General features: G+C 31.2%; 1 protein-coding gene across 1 annotated transcript in view; it reads left to right on the forward strand.

The window, feature by feature from the left end:
- Positions 1–22,051, forward strand: part of LOC129228432 (nephrin-like) — a 347,783-nt gene that overhangs the window by 299,155 nt on the left and 26,577 nt on the right. The window contains exons 7-12 of the mRNA XM_054863113.1: positions 4,807–5,097; positions 6,703–6,914; positions 12,007–12,094; positions 14,117–14,253; positions 16,566–16,719; positions 19,855–19,913. Coding sequence (XP_054719088.1) covers positions 4,807–5,097; positions 6,703–6,914; positions 12,007–12,094; positions 14,117–14,253; positions 16,566–16,719; positions 19,855–19,913 — 941 coding nt within the window. The remainder of the gene's footprint in view (positions 1–4,806; positions 5,098–6,702; positions 6,915–12,006; positions 12,095–14,116; positions 14,254–16,565; positions 16,720–19,854; positions 19,914–22,051) is intronic.

The following is a 22,051-nucleotide window of genomic DNA, read 5'->3' on the forward strand; positions in this document are numbered from 1 at the left end:
TGGTAAATACGCGTATTAAATTAGGGTTTTTTTCTTTAAAATTACCATTGCTTTACATTCAATAAGTATAAATCTAGTTTATTAAGACAAATACTTGTTTTTAAATTGTATTTTCTTCTTCTCTATTTTTGAGAATATTGATCAGGTACTAGAAAGTAGTATGGGAATACGGGAAAGTAGGCTCGATTAGTTCTAGTTGGAATTTCTTGTTAATCATTATTTTTCTGTGAGCTAAGTAAAATAGTTGGAGTGACTTTTGACATAAAATTTGTATTAAGACAACAGGAAACAGGAAACTAAACTAAAAAACATTGTCAAAAAATCACTCCTTCTGCATACAAAACGATTTATGCTTAGTAAAATTTTTTGAAAGAAAAAAATGCTTGCTGTTTTTTTTCTTATGTGATTTAAAAGAAGCAGTTTTATATTCATGTTGCTTTAAAATGATTAGTTTCAGAAAGCAGTTTACCATTTAAATGACATACTTTGATTAATTATTTCTCCTTAATTTAAAACATACCGTAAGTAAATGAACGTAAGCTTTTCGATAAATTCTATTATAACAACGAAGAATCCACTTTAAATTGCTACGGACTTGAAATCGAGAGAAAATATGAGGTCCCATTCTCTCAGTAGAAACATCAATATCGATGAAAATTTATTCCTAACGTTTCGCGACATCTATCGCTGAAAAGGTGAACTAAATAATGGGGACGGTCAATCAGACAGACGATAGATCTTTGCTGAAGCATCTGATAGGGCAGAACATTTACTTTCGCCTCCTGATTTATAGATTTATGGCTGTGAATTTTGTTCCAAAACATATTTTTCCAAGAAACAATTATTCGATATTTCAGATTTCAGATTCATGTTCAGTCGTATCCAAATGAAGCATATATATATATATATATATATATATATATATATATATATATATATATATATATATAATTTATTCATTTATTTCGCAGCACAAATCGAAAGTTAAATACTAAGTATAGCTTATAAATTGAATATGTACTATAAATAATTAAAACTAGACTAACTCTAGAAGGAATTGGATCAGTTTTAGAAAATTCTGTTGAAAATTTCAAATCTGAATTGATGCATGTTATTTTGAGTTGATAAAAAGCAAAATTCGTTAATAAAAAGTAAAATCATATTATTTTTTCTTTTTTTTAAATTTTCAAATAGTAATCTGTGTTTATTTCCATAGCAGTAATATACTTATGAACATAAATTATAAGCTGCAAAAATAACGTTTTTCAGCAATAAAATTTTGAATTTCATTAACGTTTTAACTATTTTTATAAATTTTTTTCATAGTATAATGATAATTTCAAGATAATAAAGTATTTTATATAGAATAACAAAATAATAAAAACAAGACTCTTATTCTTATCTCTTCTGAATTAAACTTACATTGTTCACGAAACTTAGGATCAATGTTTTTTAATAACCGCCATTGATTCATTGTAACAAAGTTTCCAGTAATACAGTTTTCAAAGACTCAGACTGGTAGTTAAAGAGAGCTGCTTAAATTATATTTGTTCGACATAAATGATGATTACACAGTTGTGCATAACTGTGTTCACAACTTGATCTCAAATGGGTCTCCAATCAGTTTTTTAAAATGTGTTCTCAAGCCTAAATTTAACAAATATCTTGAGCAGGACACATTCGGAACATATTCGTAGAACCTTTCACTGTACTTTCATTCTAACGGAGCGCATTCAGAAAACATTTTAGTGAATATTCAGGTATCTAGAACATTTTTTCTGATATATTTTTTCCAAGCGTGTTTCCAATGTATGCTGGGAATTTAAAGTGCATGAATGATACAATAATAAGAAATAATTCCTTAACAAAAGTGGTGTTAAACTTTTGTCTCATCTTCATTTACAGTGATTTTAAGGCATCCTCTATGTAAAATAAATGCTCAATACATGTCTTTAAACGATTTCTTTTTTTTTTTCTTTATAGTAGTTGTCTAAGTAAAATATGAAGGGTGTACGCAAAGGTATAAGACAGGAAGATTTTTTAATATGGCTAAAATGAATTAAATTGGATCATAATTACCTGTTTTGTTTAAGTTTAAAAACAATTATGAATTTTCCTGATTTTTGTGTGATGAAAACTTAAGGTTTCCTAAGAAAGTCAAAATTAAATTCGAAATTGAACACATTTTCAAATTTATTTTTTCAAATACAACAACACAAACTCTGTTATAACGTCACCGAAAGGCCCATATTATTTATTACGCTATAGACAAGTTAAGTCATAGACGATTATTATTTCTGCTTATGGTTAAATAAAGGAATTGAAATATTTTGACGTTATATCGGAGTTGTTAATATAAATAATGTCACGACAACAAAGTTCAATTGTGCATAGAAATGCAAAGAATATTTACCTGAATATTCCGAAATTCTACAATTGCTCGAACTGCTGAGTAAAAAATTGTAAATGCCCTTGACCACCTATTATGCGGAGATCAAAACCTAAGTTGTACTAAGCACTTTGAATCATGCTTTAAATAAAATATAAGGCAGTCAAAAAAGTAAAGAGAGAAATTCTTAATTAAAGGTAAATCATTTATTCGTTTAAATGATATCTTTGGTATACATTACTGCAGCTCCCGAAACATTTAGAAGTTGTATTTACTTTCTAACACTTTTAGAGTCATTCTGGCTAGAAATACGGGTATTTTAACCTAATTCACGCTTTGTCGCTCAGCCCCGCATTTGTAGATCCATCCAACTAAACGTTCCATTGCCAAATCCATCTACCATGGAAATCCAATAAATTTCCTTTCCGTAGTTGACTCCTCGGAAACCGTTACAATTAAACTAACTAGCCGCATCTCCAGTGGAAGCCTGGATCTATGTGGGCCCATTCCGACTTCAACCCCCTCCCCCTTCTCGTATGGAACTATGCTACCGCTTCACTTCATTTCTCGAGGTTCGATACCTCGTTAAATAGAGGAAGAGATAATTGGAATGCATAGTTCATTAGAGTGTAATTCAGCACCCCCTTTCACAAAGGAATATCCCGAATAAAATTCTGGTTTTAATTATTTTTGTGTGAGTTTTCAGTCGATTCAGGACACTTTAATGACAGTTCTGGAGATGTCTTTGAAAGTTTTTTTTTCAAAACCTTTTTTTTTTCTACTGAATATAAATTCGCTCGGAGGTTCTATTCAACGAATAAAATCCATACCCAAAATGCAGCAGGGTTCTATTTACACGCCGTTGTCTTATTAAATATTGGGTCAAATAAGCGGAGGATGCATTGGAGAAGAAAATATACCCATCGCGCTTCTGCAACAGATAGCAATAACTAATTGTTAATACAGCTGCAAATATTTGCCTCCCTTAATTGAAGTAAATAATTCTCACTTTCCATGTGGATTTTGTTAATTTAATGAAACTATGCAATGTTCCAAGTTTAGGAATTATTTAACCGTAAGTGAATTTTGTTCGCAAGCATATTTCTCTTGCTCGAAATGTGTTAAAATAAATTCCCGAATAGAGAAAACGTTAGAAATGTAATACATATACCTATGCAGTCAATGCGTAATTTATGTAGAATTGTGTTAGAAACATGAATGCAAAATGTGGTGGAGTTGATGATATTATGTTTAGAAATAAGTAGCTGTAGTGTGACTGCTGTAAATATATTTTTTTCATATTTACGGGAGAATTAGCAATAGTTTAGTGTAACTTTTGTTTCACTGACATGGCTAATAAACATCAAAAATTAAAAAAAAAAAAGCAGCGCGTGCATATAAGTACGTTTTTACATTATTACTTAAACTATATTTACTTTTTAATTTATGTTCTTCAAAAAAAAATTTTTTAAAGGAATATTTAGAATGACGTTAATAAGAAACAGCCAAATAAGCTTAATTGAAAGAGTTTAAATTTTTAACTTTTTTTACTGAAAATAAGATTGCCTGGCAGTTCTGTTCAACGAATAAAATCCATACTAAAACTGAAAAAAGATTACATTTACCTATACAGCCCTCGATTGCAGTTTAAGTGGAGGCATGTCCGCCATATTGGGGCTAAACACGGCTTTATTCCTGTGCCTGACAATGAATCAGCATGTTTTGATTCTTAATTGTGGATTCACATGAAGTTAATAAGAAACTACTACCAAGACACAAAACAACGCTATTTCATCATAACAGACATAAGAAGAAACCGCTGATTAACCCCAAGATGGCAACCTCTTGCTGCTTGGTCCCCAGCGCTGGGTAAATTGATCCCAATTTATAAAAATGAAAAAAAAAAAGCATAAAGGGTTAAACTTGTTTCAAAAAAGCTTAAGGTGATAGCAGAAAGTCTGAAAAATGGTGAAAAAAAGGTTATCAGTGCACATTCTGGGTTTATTCAACAAATCAGTATAAAACTCGCTAAAATATAAAATTTTGGGTCCAAGATGGTTTATGGTACGGATTAAACAAACTAACCTATAAATTGAGCCAAGGTATATAAGCACCCTACTGTTTACAACAAAAGTTGTATTTTTAATTCCAAAGAATAAAATATACAATTGCACAAGAGGAAATTACAAAAATACAAAATACGGCTTACGAAAAATCATTATTGCACTAACTAGCCTTTTATTTTAACATTATCTACGTTTAAAAGTATGTCTGGAATATATGAATTTCGGTTTAGTCGAATGCTGATTAATGAGGATTTCCTGTATTTATTGAATAAATAATAAGGAAATCCCGTATTTATGAATACAAGTTTCTAATTGAGAAGATAATGTATATTTTTCAAATTTGTTTTTCAGTTCCTCCTGGTCCACCAGAAATCGAAGGTTACCAAGAAGGGGAAACTGTGCGCATGGGTGACACTTTGACCTTGGCGTGCGTTTCCCGCGGCGGCAATCCTTTGGCCAAATTAGTTTGGTATCGAAATGACCAGCAAGTTGACGTGACTTATACGACTACAGGACGAGAATCGACTAATACGTTGACATTTCCGGTCGATTCAAATGACAATAATGCCATCTACAGGTGTGAAGCTACAAACTCAGTCAGCTTGAAGCCAATGATAGCCATGGTTAAACTGACAGTACAATGTAAGTGTTTAAGTATTTTTAATGGATTGTATCAGATCAGGGGTGCAGCAAGGGGGAACTCAACCCCCAGAATCCCTAATTTTAAACCATATCGGGAATCAGAGCATCGTGTTGTAGTATACTACCGTGCAACACCGCAAGTGGAGAATGTCGACTTCCACCGACGATTCACTGGAAAGATTCGGTCTTTCACCATTGTCTTTGCTACGATATTCATAAGCTAGTGTCGACATTGACCATAATTCGGACTTTATCAGTAACATACCTTTATGACACCAAAAATGATTGAAAAACTCTAGTGCAGATGTGGTGCATTGCGTAAAAAGGGAGAAATATTTTACAAATCTTAAAAAAAGAAAAAAAATTCCAGAATACAGAGTCCGCGGAGTAAACTTCAGTCCTAAATCACTGAGCTTCACAACGGGTTAAAGAAATAATTTTGCAGTTGAAAACATTCTTTTAGGATTGTTAACATGAGTATACAATCGAATGAGTCTTGGATTTAGTCAGATGTACTTAAAATTCTCCCTTAAAAAATAGCATTCTTAAAAGTTTGAAATTTATCAGCGACCAGCAGACATATGTTGTCGCAGCCATTTAATGCACTACCTCGTCATCATCATCTCTGAAGTGATTCATATCTATAAATTCAATGTCCTGAAACAAGTAATTAATTAAAACCTTTAGTTCTTGAAATTGGATATTTAATGTACGTCATTGGTATTGTAACTCTATGGCCGTCGAAACGACAGCTTTGTGTGAATTACCCTAATCTGTGGCGATAATTTGTGAAATCCGAAGATCCAATAACGTGACAAGTTAATTTGTGGGACAACAATTAAAGCTATTAAAATTACTGTCAAATCATGAGTGTTTGGTGGTAATGGCACATACCTAGATTTATGCGTAGATAATTAATCATGAAGTAATCGTATTGGTTTTCTAATTCAATACCATTTTCTAATGCATGGTGTTAAATAAGTAGTATTATTAAAAAAAAAACACTTTGTTTCGAATATTTTTAACAATAGATTTTGGTATATGCATTGAAATAATAAATAAAACACATAGATGATAAAATATTGTTAAATTTTGATTCCAACACCGGCGATGCTGCTGCCTTTCATCAACCTACATTTTTCATGGTAATGTTTTACTCGAACATTTTAATATTAATATACGGTAATATTCTCTTACCCTACGGTTACTATACTTACATATTCGTTAAAATTTTACCGACACCTATTTATAAGTGTAGAAAAAAGTGTCTAAAAAAGCTTTATTTTATAATTTTAATTTCTCGAAGAAAAAATAGACATTTGCAACTTGTTTAGCACTTGGCATGAAAGCTTGCGTTTGCCATTCCATCTTTTGAGGATGAGACAGGCATTACGAGGAAGAGTCTCCCCCCCCCCCCTCAAAGGTTGAGTCATTTTTTTCAATGTCTGTCTAGTAGATACGCCATCGTCCTTAGCACATTTTAATGAGTTTTGATAAAAAAAACTCTACCATTATCCAGAGTTTGTGCAGGAAATATCTTGTTCAACGGACTTTCTTTAATCCAAGCACATCATAACGTATATCATTTACGGGTTTTTTTTTTAGTTGCACCAAGCAAGGTAACAATCATGGGCCCTAAAGAAGCCCAAGAAGGAGACTCCGTTACTATGTTTTGTACGACAGACCGCAGCAACCCGCCTGCAGATGTATCTTGGGTGGTTGATGGTAGACCAGTCCAAGCCGCCAGCAGCAGTGTTGCAGATCCTAGAGGTGGTTGGGTCACTACTTCCAACGTCAGTGTGACCATCACGGGGCATGTAAGTGATTTATTTCCTAATTTCAAAATTTTGTATTTTTTGTTCAATATGACTACATTGATTCAGAAACGTTTCTGGAAAATAATGGGCAGCCGATGTGCCCGATCTCTTAAAATTCAATAACCTTCCTAAAATTATCCTGGAAGCTTCCTGAAATATTCAGAAATCTTACCGTTTAAAGCCAATCGTGTCTCTGGAATTTTAGTGTAAACTTAAATAGGTATTACAATGTAAAAGCTTGGCACCCTCCTGCGCTTCCAGTAAAGCTCCAAAAACAGTATTGAAAACATGGCCGAAGCTAAGACAGAATTGAAAGTAAATATCAAGAATTTTACTTGCCTGCAATTCTTACAAAGCTACGTAGTTCATAGACTGATTTGCTCTCATTGGGCACCTTATCAGTCTTGACGGGCCGCAATCGAACTGAAACCGATGCACTTTATAAATACAGTCAATTAATCTTTAAACTGGGAGCTAAAAATATTTTTCCCAACAGTGAAAAGTCTGCCTTCGTGCGACTTGTAGCAACTCAGGAAACTTTTTGACAATGATACTTGATTTTTCCAGGAAGTGGATAAAAACCATTAAAATCCCGAAACGTAACACGGAATTACCCAGTAACGATTCGGAATTTTTTTGACAGTGTAGCTGTTTCACTTGTAGCACTTAATTTATGCCTTTACTTATGCAAAATGCAACCTATCCAGTCAAGTAAGATATTCTCACATTTTTAACTGTGAAAATTTGCCGAAACTATTTCTTTGACGTCTAGCTGACTCAATGTTTTCATTTTAAACAAATAACCTTGTCCTTGCCTCACGAGCCCGTTATTCGTTGTGGAGCCCCTTTTCCAGATCATATAACAGGCCACTGTTCGTTTTTGTCTAGTTTAGACACAAATGTATGAAGGTAAGTTTTACCAACAATTTTTCAGCCCAATCTCTCTTTTAGTCCAGGCTGTTTTAACGCACCAACGGGGGGCAATGCTTTGAAGTATAGGAAAATAAGCATTACCAACATGTCAAGCAACAAGGAAAATTTAGTTTGTTTTATAAAGAAAGTATTTTTGAAGATAACGATATTTTAAGTCACATAAATTCAACTTGTGACTAAAATAGTACTTCCAAAATGAGCCATTCCACGGAATGAAATATATGAAACGTCACGTGCGTGGCAAAGGGTTAAAGTTTTCGTGGAATGGCCCAATGCCAATTATTATTCATTTGTGTTATTTGTGATTTAACTAATGATATTCATTTGCTTGAGAGTAATAATTTTGATACAACAACTGATTTTCAACAACACATATACGAAGCATTAGTCATTTGAGCTGAAAATTTCGCAAATTTATATGAACCGAAATGAAAACTGATAAAAGTAATGTTTCGACAATCTTCAATTCTCGCGATTGCGATAGACGCGAAAGTGACAGTGCTTGTTTTTAGTGGAAAATAAATGATAAACAAAATATACCACAAAAAAGGGCTGTTCTTTTAACAAACAATTACGAACAAACATGTCGATAACAACAGTTGAGAGTTGATAGCTCTTTATATGAACTTGACTTAATCAAAGGATTGGCAACAGTGGTTTGCGTATTATTAAAAAATATACTGAAATAAAACAGACATTTGTTGAGGTATTGGTATGATGGGGATTTCCTACTAACGAAAATATGTGATTTTGAGCAAAGCATCAAACGTTCATAAAAAGCATGTATGTGATAAAATTTCAGAGCAGTATTTCTAAACAACGGAAAGCGATGCAAAAACTATTCAGCAAAAACGAACTTGTTGAGGGTTAATTGAAAACGATTATATTATTATTTGGTATTCAGGGGAAAAAATAAAAATGCAACGAATCCAGTAGAAAAATTTCTTTATAAATAAGATTAGTAATGCTTTAGAGTCTATAACTCGCCTTTGAAACCGCATATTTTTCAAAAAAACAGTTGATCGGGAAATTGTAAATTATTTCACAGTCGTAAGAGAAATACTACAAATTGTTTTGCCGAGTGAATTTTTCAAATCTGTGCAATCACAAAAGGAAGAGTTCCTTGCTAATTTATTCGCGGAAGACAAAGTAGCTAAATGATTGCAAGTACTGAAACAAAAGCATTAGAGCAGAATTAAAAATCTGACACTAGAAACGGAATTAAATTGGCTTCAAACTTTTTCTTTGAATTTGCAGACAAACTTCAAAAGTATTTTAAAACCTTTAATTCTATTTCAAAATCTCGATTTGTAAATCCTTCCGATTTTAATTAAATGCCTCTGCGTTTCCCAGTTCTCTTACTTTTTTCCCTCCTATTACAGGAAAGAAACCCTTCTTAGCAAGAAAACTTTTTCTCAAACAAATGAAACCTTTTCATTTAATGGGGGAAAATACTTTCTATCGTCCGTTGCAATTCCGTTCAAACAATTTGAGATCATCGCAGATGTTTTTCAATTTATTTTTTCGTCGCTTTTCCCGATTTTAATAGCCAAATGTTTTGGAGTGCATCAGGAGGCTAGAAGCAGTCCGGAGTTAGAAAAATACTTTAATCAATTTGTTACTTTGCTTTCTTTATTGAATTAAGTGAAAAATTACTTCATAAGCTTCACTTTATTTAACAGCTAATATATTGAACCTATTTTTAGAGAATGATGGAAACTGATGAATATTTTATTCAATAGGAAGGCGTTGAGTTATTGGTTTTTCACGCTAACTGTACGTAACAGTTGACGTTTATGCGGAATTATCAGTTATTTGAAATAGCTGAATATGAAAGTTGAGTGAATTGTTCATTGCAGTACATATTTAGTTTGCCGTGTGTGGTAAATGAATTGTAATGTAATGACTTACCGAAAGTAGGTAAAGACCTTTAACCTTCAAAATTTTCGAATTTCTGGAAAAAAATATATGTCATGCATAATTTAATTCTGAACAATTTGATACCTTATTTATTACCATACACAAAAACATTTTCAAGTTATCGTAAAAATGCGTAAACTCTCCCCATACAGATTTATGTTAACAGCAGCTGTTTAGGTAAGCCTCTTTTTCCAAGGTGCTGGTTTTCTCGCTCGTTTTGCGTGCGTGATATGTCAGAAATTTTCTTATATATTTCCTTAAAACCTTTAATGCATCTTTGTCTGGTTTATTTATTTATTTATTTATTTTTTTTTTTTTTGATCTGAACCAAAATTTATTTACTTTTTTATTTTATTTTTTTTTTTGAAATTTTATAAGTTAATATCAAAATTTTCCACAATTTTGGGCGAAAATATGTTTTAGAAAATAATATCTTTCGTTTTTAGTTAATGTTTTGGTACATATCATAAAATTAAACCAGACAAACATGCATGAAAAGTTTTACGGAAATATATAAGAAACTCTCTGAGATATCACGCACGCAAAACGAGAAACCAGCGAAACCGACATATGAGAAAAAGAGGCTTACCGAAACAGCTGCTGTTAACATAAATCTCTATGGGGAAGGTTTACGCAGTTTTACGATAACTTGAAAAGTTTTTTGCGTATGGTAATAAAGAAGGTATCAAATTGTTCAGAATTAAATTATGTATAACATATATTTTTTTTCCAGAAAGTCGAAATTTTTGAAGATGAAAGGTTCTTTTGACCCCTTAAAACTTAGTCACTTTTATTCATACACCATCTCTTTCGTCCATTGCAATTCCGCTGAAATAACTTGAGGTCATTGTAGATATTTTTCAATTTATTTTTTTATCGATTTTGCCGATTTTTGTAGCTAAATGCTTAAGATAGAATGGAAAAATCAGAAGCAGTCTTGGATTAGAAAAATACTTCCACAATTAGTTCCTTTAATTAATTGAATAATGGGAAAAGTTACTTTATAAGCACTAACTTTATTTTAATGCTAATGTATTGAAATTATTTTTTAAAGGTTGTTGAGAGTGATAAAAATTAATAAATATTTTGTTTCAAAGGAAGTTGTTGAGATATTGATTTTTCATCCTGTCTGTAAGTAACAGCTGATGTTCATGATGAATTTAATAATTATTCAAAATAAATATAGCAGACAAGTAAATTACTACTTATAGTATTTATACAGTTTGTCGTACACTTCCAATAAATTTTATATTCAGGATTTACCAAAAACACGCATTTTCTGGAAATATATATTTTTTCAAAATCTTATTAGCCAAATGATATTTGAATCTATAATTTCTATCGAGAAACATTTATAATACATTCAAAAAATATGCATTAAAATATCTGAGAAAGATATTTTCTTCAAACCTCAGCTTTTAAATAATTTTAAAAAAAGTTTATTAGAATTCTGAAAATTCGTAAACATTTTCTTTGTAAGTAGTTAATGTTTTGTACAGAAAAATACTTTCGAATTATATGTGTTTTTTCACATTAATTCAAATTATTCATTGCCTGTTTTTTATTAAGTAAATATGTAATTTCTGTACAAACAAAAATATCTTCCTTTAAAATGCTTTCTTTCGTTAACACAATTTGTAAGTTGTTAAAAATAAAATTTTCTTTGAAATGTACACACAATTTCAAATTGTACTCTGATTTTAATTACAAAATTTGACATTTTTTCATGAATGAAAAACCAATTATCTCGAATTGATCTTATTCGAAGAAATATAAATTCTAGAAAATTAATGAAACATTGACAATTAATTAAAGTCATAAAACATTTTAGTCATATATATATATGACTCATAAGATTATCAGAGTCTGTCTTCAAAAATGTTATCAGAGCAAAATTTTTAATCAAGGTCAATATAGTAAAGTCATCTTTTACACACTTTTTGTAGTCGTATTTTTCTTGAAAAATAATTTGAACAAACACTAAGTTCAAACATAGCTTTAATATACATCGACCTACTTATTAATTGTACTTATTTAATAAATTTTATGTCGATATAGTTTTGTGGTCTTTGATACAGAAACAAAATATTAAAAAAAAAAAAAAGAAAAACCGTTAAGAACAATCGAGAAGTATTAAACTTTATAAAGCATAGATGAGAAAAATATTTATTTGTTGTTTTAGAATGCATATCTGAAAGCCCTACTATGGAAATTCATCTGAACTATTTTTTTTTTCCAGGAGCGAAATATGAAAATGTTTTCCTGCTATGCTGTTAATCAAGCTCTAAGTGAAACTATGGTTGAAACAGCTGTGGTTAGCGTTTTATGTAAGTAGTTATTAATAGTTTTAAAATAAAATATTTAGAAATTTTCTTTTTTTCATAATTTCTGTTAATGCACCTGTTTTTGTAAATTTTATAGTTTTGACAATCCTAGTACGGGGGAATAGGTATTGTGGCACCTTCTCAATCCGGACTTATATAGGAGGTTAAAGTCTTCTAAATTAATAAAAGTACGGATAAGATAACCTATGGTATAATATAGGTATATTCATAGGTATAAGATAACCTATGAATTGAGCTAAGATAATATATAAAAAAAGCTGCTGCACTCCGTAAAAGTTATGGTTTCAGTTCCGAGAATGAAGTATAAAGAACTGCATAAGAGAAAATTATAAAAATGTAAAATACGGTCTACTAATATCTTTAATTGCGCAAATTCGCCTTTTATTTATTTAGTACTAGCTGCATTAACCGGCTTTGCACGGTCTACCTCGAAAATAAAAGTTATGTCAACTGACGCATGTTCAACCATCGGACTTCAATCAGAAAAAAATAGTGTAAAATTTTCCGTCAAAATAATCATTCTCAAAGAAAGAAAACGGCAAATCAAAAATTCCCGAATAAATTAAACGCAACCGTCCATAAATGCAACTAAAATCCTAAAAAAAAAGAAGGAAGATAAATCGCCAAATAATGATCAAAAGGGGAAATTTTTACCTCGAAACCAAAACAAAATTTTGTTAAGCCAAAACCGAGAAAAAAAAATGTGGCAACCTTCTGAACGCTAATTTAAAATGAGATCGCACAAACGATAGTTTTTCGATATGAAAATAGAGTTCCATTAAGCTTAAAAGTGTTTTTCTTTTAATTTTTTCCCTCTGATTTTAGTCTTTTCTTTTTTAAATTCGAAGGAAGTGACTGAACTGTATGGGTATTTTTCACGGACTTTCGAATGGCGTCAAAATCGAACTGGTCGGATACTTATTTCGGGTAGAAAGAGCCTTTTAATGCCATTTTCGGGCATTAAAATTAAAATTTGAACGGTTTGGTTCTTTTTTGACGTTCGAAAACCCCCCTACGTTCCTTCTAGGGTGCACAAGTACCTCCCAGCCAAATTTGGTCGGGATCCGACGTAAACTGGATTCGTATTGGGAACATACACACATACACATATATATATATATTTGTTTTATTTATATGGATGTACATCTAAATAGATGTTCGGTTTAAGCGAAGTCCGGTTTAATGGAGTATGGATTAATGTAACGTTTTTGTGCATGTAAGTACAGTTATGATCTGACTCCAACAAAAAGATTTGGAATATTTTTATTTTGTCCTGAACGAATTAATAAGTCATTTTTCTATTGAAAACAAAAATCAATTCGCAAATGCATTACGTTTTAGCAATTTAAATACATGATTCAGTCAAACATCGATTATGCGAGTTAATGTGGATCAACCCTAACTCGGATAACTGAGAAACTTTGTTAATGTGAAGAGTATAAAAAAAAGAAGAAAAGGAGGAGGTATAAATGTAACTTATTTGATACAGGCGTCCCTCGTATAACACACTACTTCTACAACACGGTTTCGATATTACACGGTACCAAATTTGCGATTATTATAACACGGTTTCGATATAACTCGGAACACGGTTTCGATATAACAGGATGCATCTTAACCTGATTTTTATCATGCGCATACATAATTAGTATTAAAAATAAGTAAAAATGTTATTATTAAAAAAGTTTCGTATAACACAGTTTTGATACTACATGGAACGAATTAACTGTGTTTTACGAGGGACACCCGCAAACTTAAAACTTCTACACAACACATACAATTCATTTTTTAAACTTACTTGAAAACACTTAACGAGCACAATTTACAAGTTTTAAAGAGTTTTTACTGAAAAAAAGTCCTTAATAGTTTTTGGTAAGTCGGAATATTTGATAGTTCGGTTAAAACGGAAATTCGGATAAACGAGGCTCGGATAATCGGAACCCTGCTGTCCTATTTAATTGCTTTGATGTATAACCAAATGCAAATGCATTTCTATCTACGCAGATGCTCCCGATGCTCCCGTTATCATGGGATACACGGAAGGCACTCCCATCGAAAGAGGTTCAACTCAAACGATGACATGCGTTTCTCAAGGTGGAAACCCGTTACCTACAATCAGGTGGTTTAGAAAGGACAAAGAGGTGAGTTTCGTTTTATTTTGAGGTGAACGTCAAATATTAAACGTATGTTTCAACTTATGTTTGAATGGTTACAGATCATACTAAACATCGTCATGTTTTATTATTTTTTTAAAACTTAATTGCGAAGAAATTGACAGGCATTAACTTATATCCCAACTTGAATAATAGTGATAGGTGTTTACTATTCAATTTAAGCTATTTGGAATTATATAGAGTTCATTCCAGTATATTTAATGGGGATTTGGTACGAACTTATTTTTTCTAGAACGAAATAAGCAAGGTTCTTATATACACTGTAAAAACGATTCAGAAACGTTACTGAAAAGTAATGGGCAGCTGATGTGCCCAATTTCTGCCAATAATATACCTTGCAAAAACCAGGAACGTTTTTCGCTAAAACTCAGTAACCTTTCTATGATTATCCCGGAAGCCCCCCCCCCCCTTCTAAAAAATTCAGAAATCTTTCCGTTTAAAGCCATTCGTGTCTCTGGAACTTTAGAACAAACTTAGGTAGGTACGACATAATTCCTGAATATAATTCTATCATCTTGCTGATTCCATTAGCGGTATTGCAAACATGACCTAAGTAAAGCCAGAATTGCAAGTACGCATCGAGAATTTTTCTCGCTTGCAATTCTTGCAAATCAACGTTGTCCATACCAATTCGCTCCCTTTGATAGCTTAATCAGCGTGGACGGGTCGTAATCGAACTGCAGTCGATACACTTTATTATTACGCTCAGTTAATCTTTAAATTGGGAGCTAAAAATATTTTCACTACAGTGAGTAGTCTACATTCGTGCAACTTTTAGCAATACAGGACACTTTTTGACAATAAAACTTGATTTTTCCAACAAGTGGATAAAAACCATTGAAATCCCGAAACGTGACACGGAAATACTTAGTAACATTTCGAAATTTTCTTACTGTGTATATCAAGGGTATACAGTCCAAAGGTGGAGGTCTAAATGTTTGCAAATTTCCTGCTGTTGATATTTAAGCGATTGAAATATAGTTTATAATGATGTTTTTCAAAAGCCTAAGTTATGGTTAATACCCATTCAAAACTCATGAGACTTCTCGGTAGTCATTATTCCATTCTCTTAAATAGCTCCTGTCCAATTTACCGGAAATAACGCCATTAAAAAAGACCCTTATATGCTATATTTCAATCGTTTCTATCTCGAAAACTGGAAAGTTTCAAAAATTTAGATCCCCCACCATTGGATTCGGTCGGATGCGTTAATCTTTTTTTTTTCTGGAAAAAGCAGTTAATATCGTCTCCTCGTTAATCCATAAAAGCATATATTCGTAGTTTTAACGACATTATTCGAATGAGATCTGCAGAGACATAAACAAAGTTATTTTACTCACAGCCATCTGTAGCTAATGGAACCTATTCTTGAATAAATAATTGATTAAATAACCAATTGAACTAAACTAACTGGAAAGTAAATGAACTAAACTGATTGAAAAACAGTAAGCCTGCTGGGGTCGTAAAAATAATAATTTCATTTCAGATGTCTGGTCATCGAACCTATGTTAAAAAAAGTTAATTAAGGTATTATATATTTAATTTAAAACTTCTATGAATAAAAATATGCATACAGTTGAGGGTAATCTTTTTGGAAACGTAAAGTATTTTCTTATAAGCATTATCGATGTTTTTTAATCAATGTTTTTATATCAATGTTTTTAGTGTCCATCAGACACGATGTACTTATTAGAGAAAGCTGTTAAAAAGCTTGCTAAACCACTTTGACTTTTCTATATTTTTTCGATTGATTTACTCAGATTCATTATGATGCATAACAATATTTTAATAGCTTGATACAAAGTGCTTATCTGACAGATACTGCATTTTTTGTGAGACATAAAGAGACCCCTTTTTCGCTTTTCAGCATAGAATTTTAACTCTTTCTTAAAACTTTGTTCTAATACTTAATGCTGATTTAACGATCGTGATTATTGGTCAAAAATATAAAGAGTTTTGAAGTAAAGATATTTCATGAGTTATCATACCAGAAGTTATTTCTTTTTATACATTTTTTTAAAAACAAAACGTGAAAGAATCAAGCTTAAAAAATCAGATATAATCCCTTTATAATAAATGATGACAGTTTAACTAGCTTCCCCAACTAATGGTGCTCGCCAGCAGATGAACGTACTAGTGATAACTTTTTAACCAAGATGAAGTATAACCCTTTTCAAATTTCCATCTATAATGAAAAACAGTCCATCCAGTTCTTAAACATAATGCATTTTTAATTAAGCCCACGCTTATCTTTCTTTGTTATACTTTCTTTCCAACAGATCTCTTCTTCTACTACCACTAATAACAACGTTGTTTCCGCTGAAGTATCGATTACGGTAGACGATAACGATAACGGAGTGGAGTATCGATGTGAAGCGTCGAACACAGCATCATTACTTTCTTTGATTGCTACAACGCGTCTAACTGTTTACTGTAAGTAAGAATGAAAAAGAATGATCACATTTCAGTACAATAAAACTCGTCTTTAGTCTATTGTTAATGAATTGTACTGCTTCCAGAGTGGTTGTGATTGGTTAGACTGCGACAAATATATATTGATTGTAAAGCAGAAGTTTCTAGAAAAGCAAAAACTTTCCTAAATGTACTACTTATCAATGCTTTTTCGAGAAAATAAATTCCTTCCATGATAGAAAAGTGCTGTTTTAAATAATGTAAATAATATTTAATTTTCATCTTATGATTTCGTCATACTTCTTATTTTAAGCTTAAAATTTAATACGATTTGTAGTGGTAATTTTGGTTGTGAAAATTAAAATGAAATACTAACGTAATTTTCGAGCAGTCATTTTTTTTTGCCAAAAATGGTGTGTTGAATATTGGGTTGGTGTTGAGCATTTAAAATGAGGTTTGTTTTGTTGAAATTGCTAAAATTGACATTCAGTAATTATAAATATTGAAAGTCGTTCCGTCAAATTTATTTAGTTCATTACTTATGAATTCTGTACCTCAGAGCCAAAAGGATGTAAGTCATAAGATGATAATTTTACAAGAGGGAAGAAACTCTTTTTCCCCCTTTTTTTTGACTTTGTTATACAATGGGGTCGTTTCCAAAATTTTAAAAGTATTTTTTTCTGAAAGAGCATGCTTGAAAGCATAAAATCTGACCATTTAAAAAAAAAATTAAGTTTAACATTAAAAAAAAAACTAAAATCGGTGCTCTTTCATCCTTTAACGCTTCTGCCGATGACACCACAAATGATGAAATGCCATTCAGTGTTGCCATTCACAGTCCAAAGAATTTAATTCGCATCTTTACTCACGTGTATTGGCAACGATATGGTTGATAGCAAACGTAGAGCGCAATCTTAATTCGCTGCTTGATTATCATAACGTGTAAATGCGGTAGAAAGATGCGGCAAAGTTCATCATTTGTGACGTCATAAAAACCACGCCTTGTTTCAAAAATCGGACATTAAAAAAAATAATTAAAAAATAACTTTTGGGAAAATAAAAGTATTTTCTGAGTCCAAGTTTTATTTATTTTTTTTTTCCTTATTCTATCAACTTCAGTGACAAAAAGTACTACTTTTGATTGAAGGAACCCCATTAAAAGGGATTTTTTAAGGTTCCGATCACATGATTTGATGTGGAATAGGCTTCTACATACAATGCACTAATAAACGATAAATCGCAATTTTTCAACTTACGTTCGTCTGGATCTGAGGTGCAGAATTTGTTCTTCCTGTAATAAACTCGTTTTCAATTTTAAATATATAGTCTCTTATATTTTACATTTGCAATTTTAAACCGGTAATCCTTGTATTTCAATGGAAAAAGACGCTGCTATGCATTATTAAAGCTTAATTTGTTTATTTATGTATTTTTTAATTTACTCTTAGTAACAGTTTTTTTCATTGGGACATAAGTATTTTTTTTTCAGTTTTCAAACCTGAGTTTGTGCCCTAAGACTTGTATTATAGAAAGACATTTAATAAATCATCAGTACATAGAAATATTTCCCTTTTCATTGTTATACTTTTGAACAATTTTAGCTTTACTTTGTTACACGAAAAATCAACCACAATCCTATATTAATTAGCAGTTCTTTCCATAAAATAGAAATGAACTGTGCTTGAATAATGCTAAAATTTATGTTTAAGTAGCTCACTGAAATAACTGCAGCCGTTTGTTTAAGTCTTTTATTTTTAATACTATCCGTGATTACTTTCAAACACCAAAACTAATATCTTTGCATGTCTACCAGTTCAATCCACTCCACGAATGAAAAGCCTGCTTACAAAATTTTTTCCGCTTTGCCATTTTGAGAGAACAAATTTCAATGGCTAAAACTGCCAGGACAACTAATCTCATATTTGGATTCTTCTCTTTGAAATGAAATGAAGAGCTTAACAAAATGTAAGCAGCCGTGCCGTAATTAAAATTGCTTCATTAATAAGTAACATAATTCGCCGCACTTAATCAATGGAATATTACTTTTCGTTTCTTGCTATTTTTAGTGGCATGGGAATGGCAGCAAGCAGTGACTGTAATTATATTTCTTGCTGACAAAGAAAAGGATTAGCTCAGCGCCTGCTAAATAAATATTATAATAACATAACTGACTTGAGAACATCTTCTTCAACACCATAACATCGAAAGTAGCGTAATATGGCGTATGAAATCTTTTACATCGTCTTTTAAGACTTTCATACTGGTAAAGATTCAACAGATGTGCAGACGTTCTTAATAACGTAGGCAAACGATTTTATAAAGAAAGTGCTGCGCACTACTTGCAAATAGTAAATAATCCTACGTTTAGACAATAAGAGAGCAATTATTTCAAGAAAGCTTTGTTCATTTTATTACAATATAATGCAGGTTATTAACGCAGTTAAAAGAAATTCTAAACTAAGAGACAAAATATCAAATAAATGGCGAAGTTAATGATAAAAGTAAATAAAAAATACATAAATAACTCTGACCTTACAGTTAACTATAAATATTTCATTTGTTTTAAATATCTTTATCTCTCAATTTTTTCCATATATTACACGAGACAAAAAAATGCTAATGTTAATGTTTAATTTGAAAATTTAGTATTTTTCATTTGAACAGAATAAAATTTTCCAGATAGCAGATATTCGTAAAACTTGAAAGAAAAAAAAAATATATAAATGAATAAAAAAAATCTCAATCTGACCTTCGGGAAAAATAATGCCCTTTTAATTCAATTCCACACAATTTATTTTGCATATAATTAAACACAACAAGTCTCGTATTTTAAATGCAATTTTAAAAATATTTCAAACAGGTAAAATGTGTGTTTGGATGTGTCTTCTAAAATCATGTTAAACGAATCGTATTATGTAAGCAATTTAATATGCAAGTAATTTATGATTCTTTATTTCTGTGAGTATCTTTTTTTTTTTTTTTTGACGCAAATGCAAAGCTTTCCAGACGCAAACAAGTTACTTTCTGGTTCGTAATTGGGTAGTTTCTACATTATAAGAAAACAATACTACCTCAAGCAATAGTATTATGCATATATATGTCTCTGTGTGTGCGAATACACAATCTTATTATTTTTTTCTGTATTTTTCTTTACAGTTCCACCGTCAGCTGTGAACATAAAAATTAAACCAAAGAGACCAAAGGCAGGACAAAAAGTAAGTACTTAATTATTTAAAAAAATACGTGATGCATTCTAGGTTTTTTTTTTCAATAGTTAGAAATCATGATTGCTTATTGTTTTCACTTTACAATAGTGGATGTTCCTTCAATAATATACTCTTCTATTTTTGAAATAAAACATTTTTTTTTCAAAGCGTAATCGTACGAGAAATAATCGAAAAAAATGAACAGTACTGTTTTCAAGCTTGCTTCCGTATTTTTTATCGTTCTTAATAGATGTAACTTGTGTAACGTAACAGGTGTAACTATGTAAAGAAGAATAATACCTAAATGTATAAGTTAATATGCACATAGAGATAAAAATAGTAATGCCATAGTATAGAATGCAATATTTTTTTCTTTTAGAGATTGTACCTGCCTTGATAAGGTAAAGCGCAGTGTCAGAAAATTTTTCATATTTTCATCTATTGCTTTTTCACTTTGTTGTGCAAGCATGCTTATTTAGTTTTCGTTTAAAATTAAACACGAAAAAAAACGCCAAATTCCCACATTTCCCTATTGTTAGTATGGAACTCAAAACGCGTGTCTTCAAACATCTTAAAACATCATTTCAGCAAATACTGCGCTTTACCTTCCGACGACAGACGAAAACTTTATTTATTCTGAAAATTTAAGCTAACATAAAAATGCATCAAAGAGTTACTATTAGTGAGAAACTGGAAGAACAAACTAGTCACGTTTTTTTCACTTTTATACAAGGTCGGATACAAGGGAGGGGCAATAGGTGTGATCGCCCCTCCCTTGAAGGACCCAGCATCGACAAATTTTTCTAAGTTGAAGTTCTAAAATCGCAATTGCAAGTCATCATTGATAGCATTAAGAAAAGGAATAAGGTTCGAATTTCTCTCCCGAAAACTTTTTAGAATTGAAGTTTCAAAAGACCTATTTTAAACCATCTTTGGGGATGTTGGGAGGGTGTGTTTGGGGGCATTTTACAAAAATCTAAGTCTTAAAGACGAGATTGGAGACATTTCAGGTAGTGTTAATGGGAAAATGAGTTCAGTGACTTTCTTCTTGTAATTTTTCGAAATTGAAATGCTAAAAAAGGGGTAAATTTAGACGATTTTCGAGTATGTTAGAGGGGTTGAAAATTCGTCCGGTAATCACTACGAAATTGAAGTTCTAAAACTCAATTTTACTCTTTTAACGGAAAAGGAAAGAAACAGGTTAGCGAACCTCCTTAGATAAATCTCTGTACTTTAGTTGTGTTAGATAAAATGAAGTGGCACCCCTTTCTCTTCCCCCAAGCAATTGTGTAAATTAGATAAGTAGTGGAGCTTAGCTAAAAAAAATCAATCGCCCTCTCCTTAAAAAAAGATATGGATCCGTCCATGCTTTTGTGTCATCAATTGAGACTTAAAAAAAAAAAAAAAAAAACACAGGTTTTTTCTGCTTGCATTGATTCCGGATAGCTTAAGTATTTGTGGCTGGTGATACCTTATTTATATATTCTCGTAGATTTTATTTAATTTATAATTTAAAAAAAGGCATGAAACTTTTTGTATTGTATGATTTTACTTCAAGATATTAAAAGTTTATTCTTAAACCATTAGACGATTTAAATAATTATAACATAAGGGTATAAGTGCATACATAATTTGTCTTTTTTACATAATTATTTCACTCCCTAACAACTTTTTTTTTTTTAAATTTGTAACCCTATCCTAATTATAGTTCTATATTACGTTTATATATCAATTGAAGGATATGTAGATTATAAAACAAGTTTGTAATATATGCATCCTAAAGAAAATCTCAAATATATTTTAACACTTGAACTATGAATGTATACAACTTTCATTTACTATTTCAATGCATAATTATATAAATACACAAAGTCGCAACCGAAGTGAAGCTTAATATAAAGATAAATTTTCGATAAATTATGGGAACTACCAGAACTATTTAGCAGATAACAAAGATTTTCAACGGGAAAGCGTTATCTTATAATTAATATGTACGCTAGTGAAGTAATATTAAAAATCAATATATCGGGTTGCATGGATCGGAAATAAATCACAATTCCGATATTGCTGAAAAGTTTAAAACCCTTTGCTCGATGTTGTTCCCTTGTTGGTGATTGCTTCATTGTGAAGAGGTTAATCTAACATAA

The sequence above is a fragment of the Uloborus diversus genome, chromosome 8, assembly GCF_026930045.1.
Source record: "Uloborus diversus isolate 005 chromosome 8, Udiv.v.3.1, whole genome shotgun sequence".
NCBI classification, from domain to species: domain Eukaryota; kingdom Metazoa; phylum Arthropoda; class Arachnida; order Araneae; family Uloboridae; genus Uloborus; species Uloborus diversus.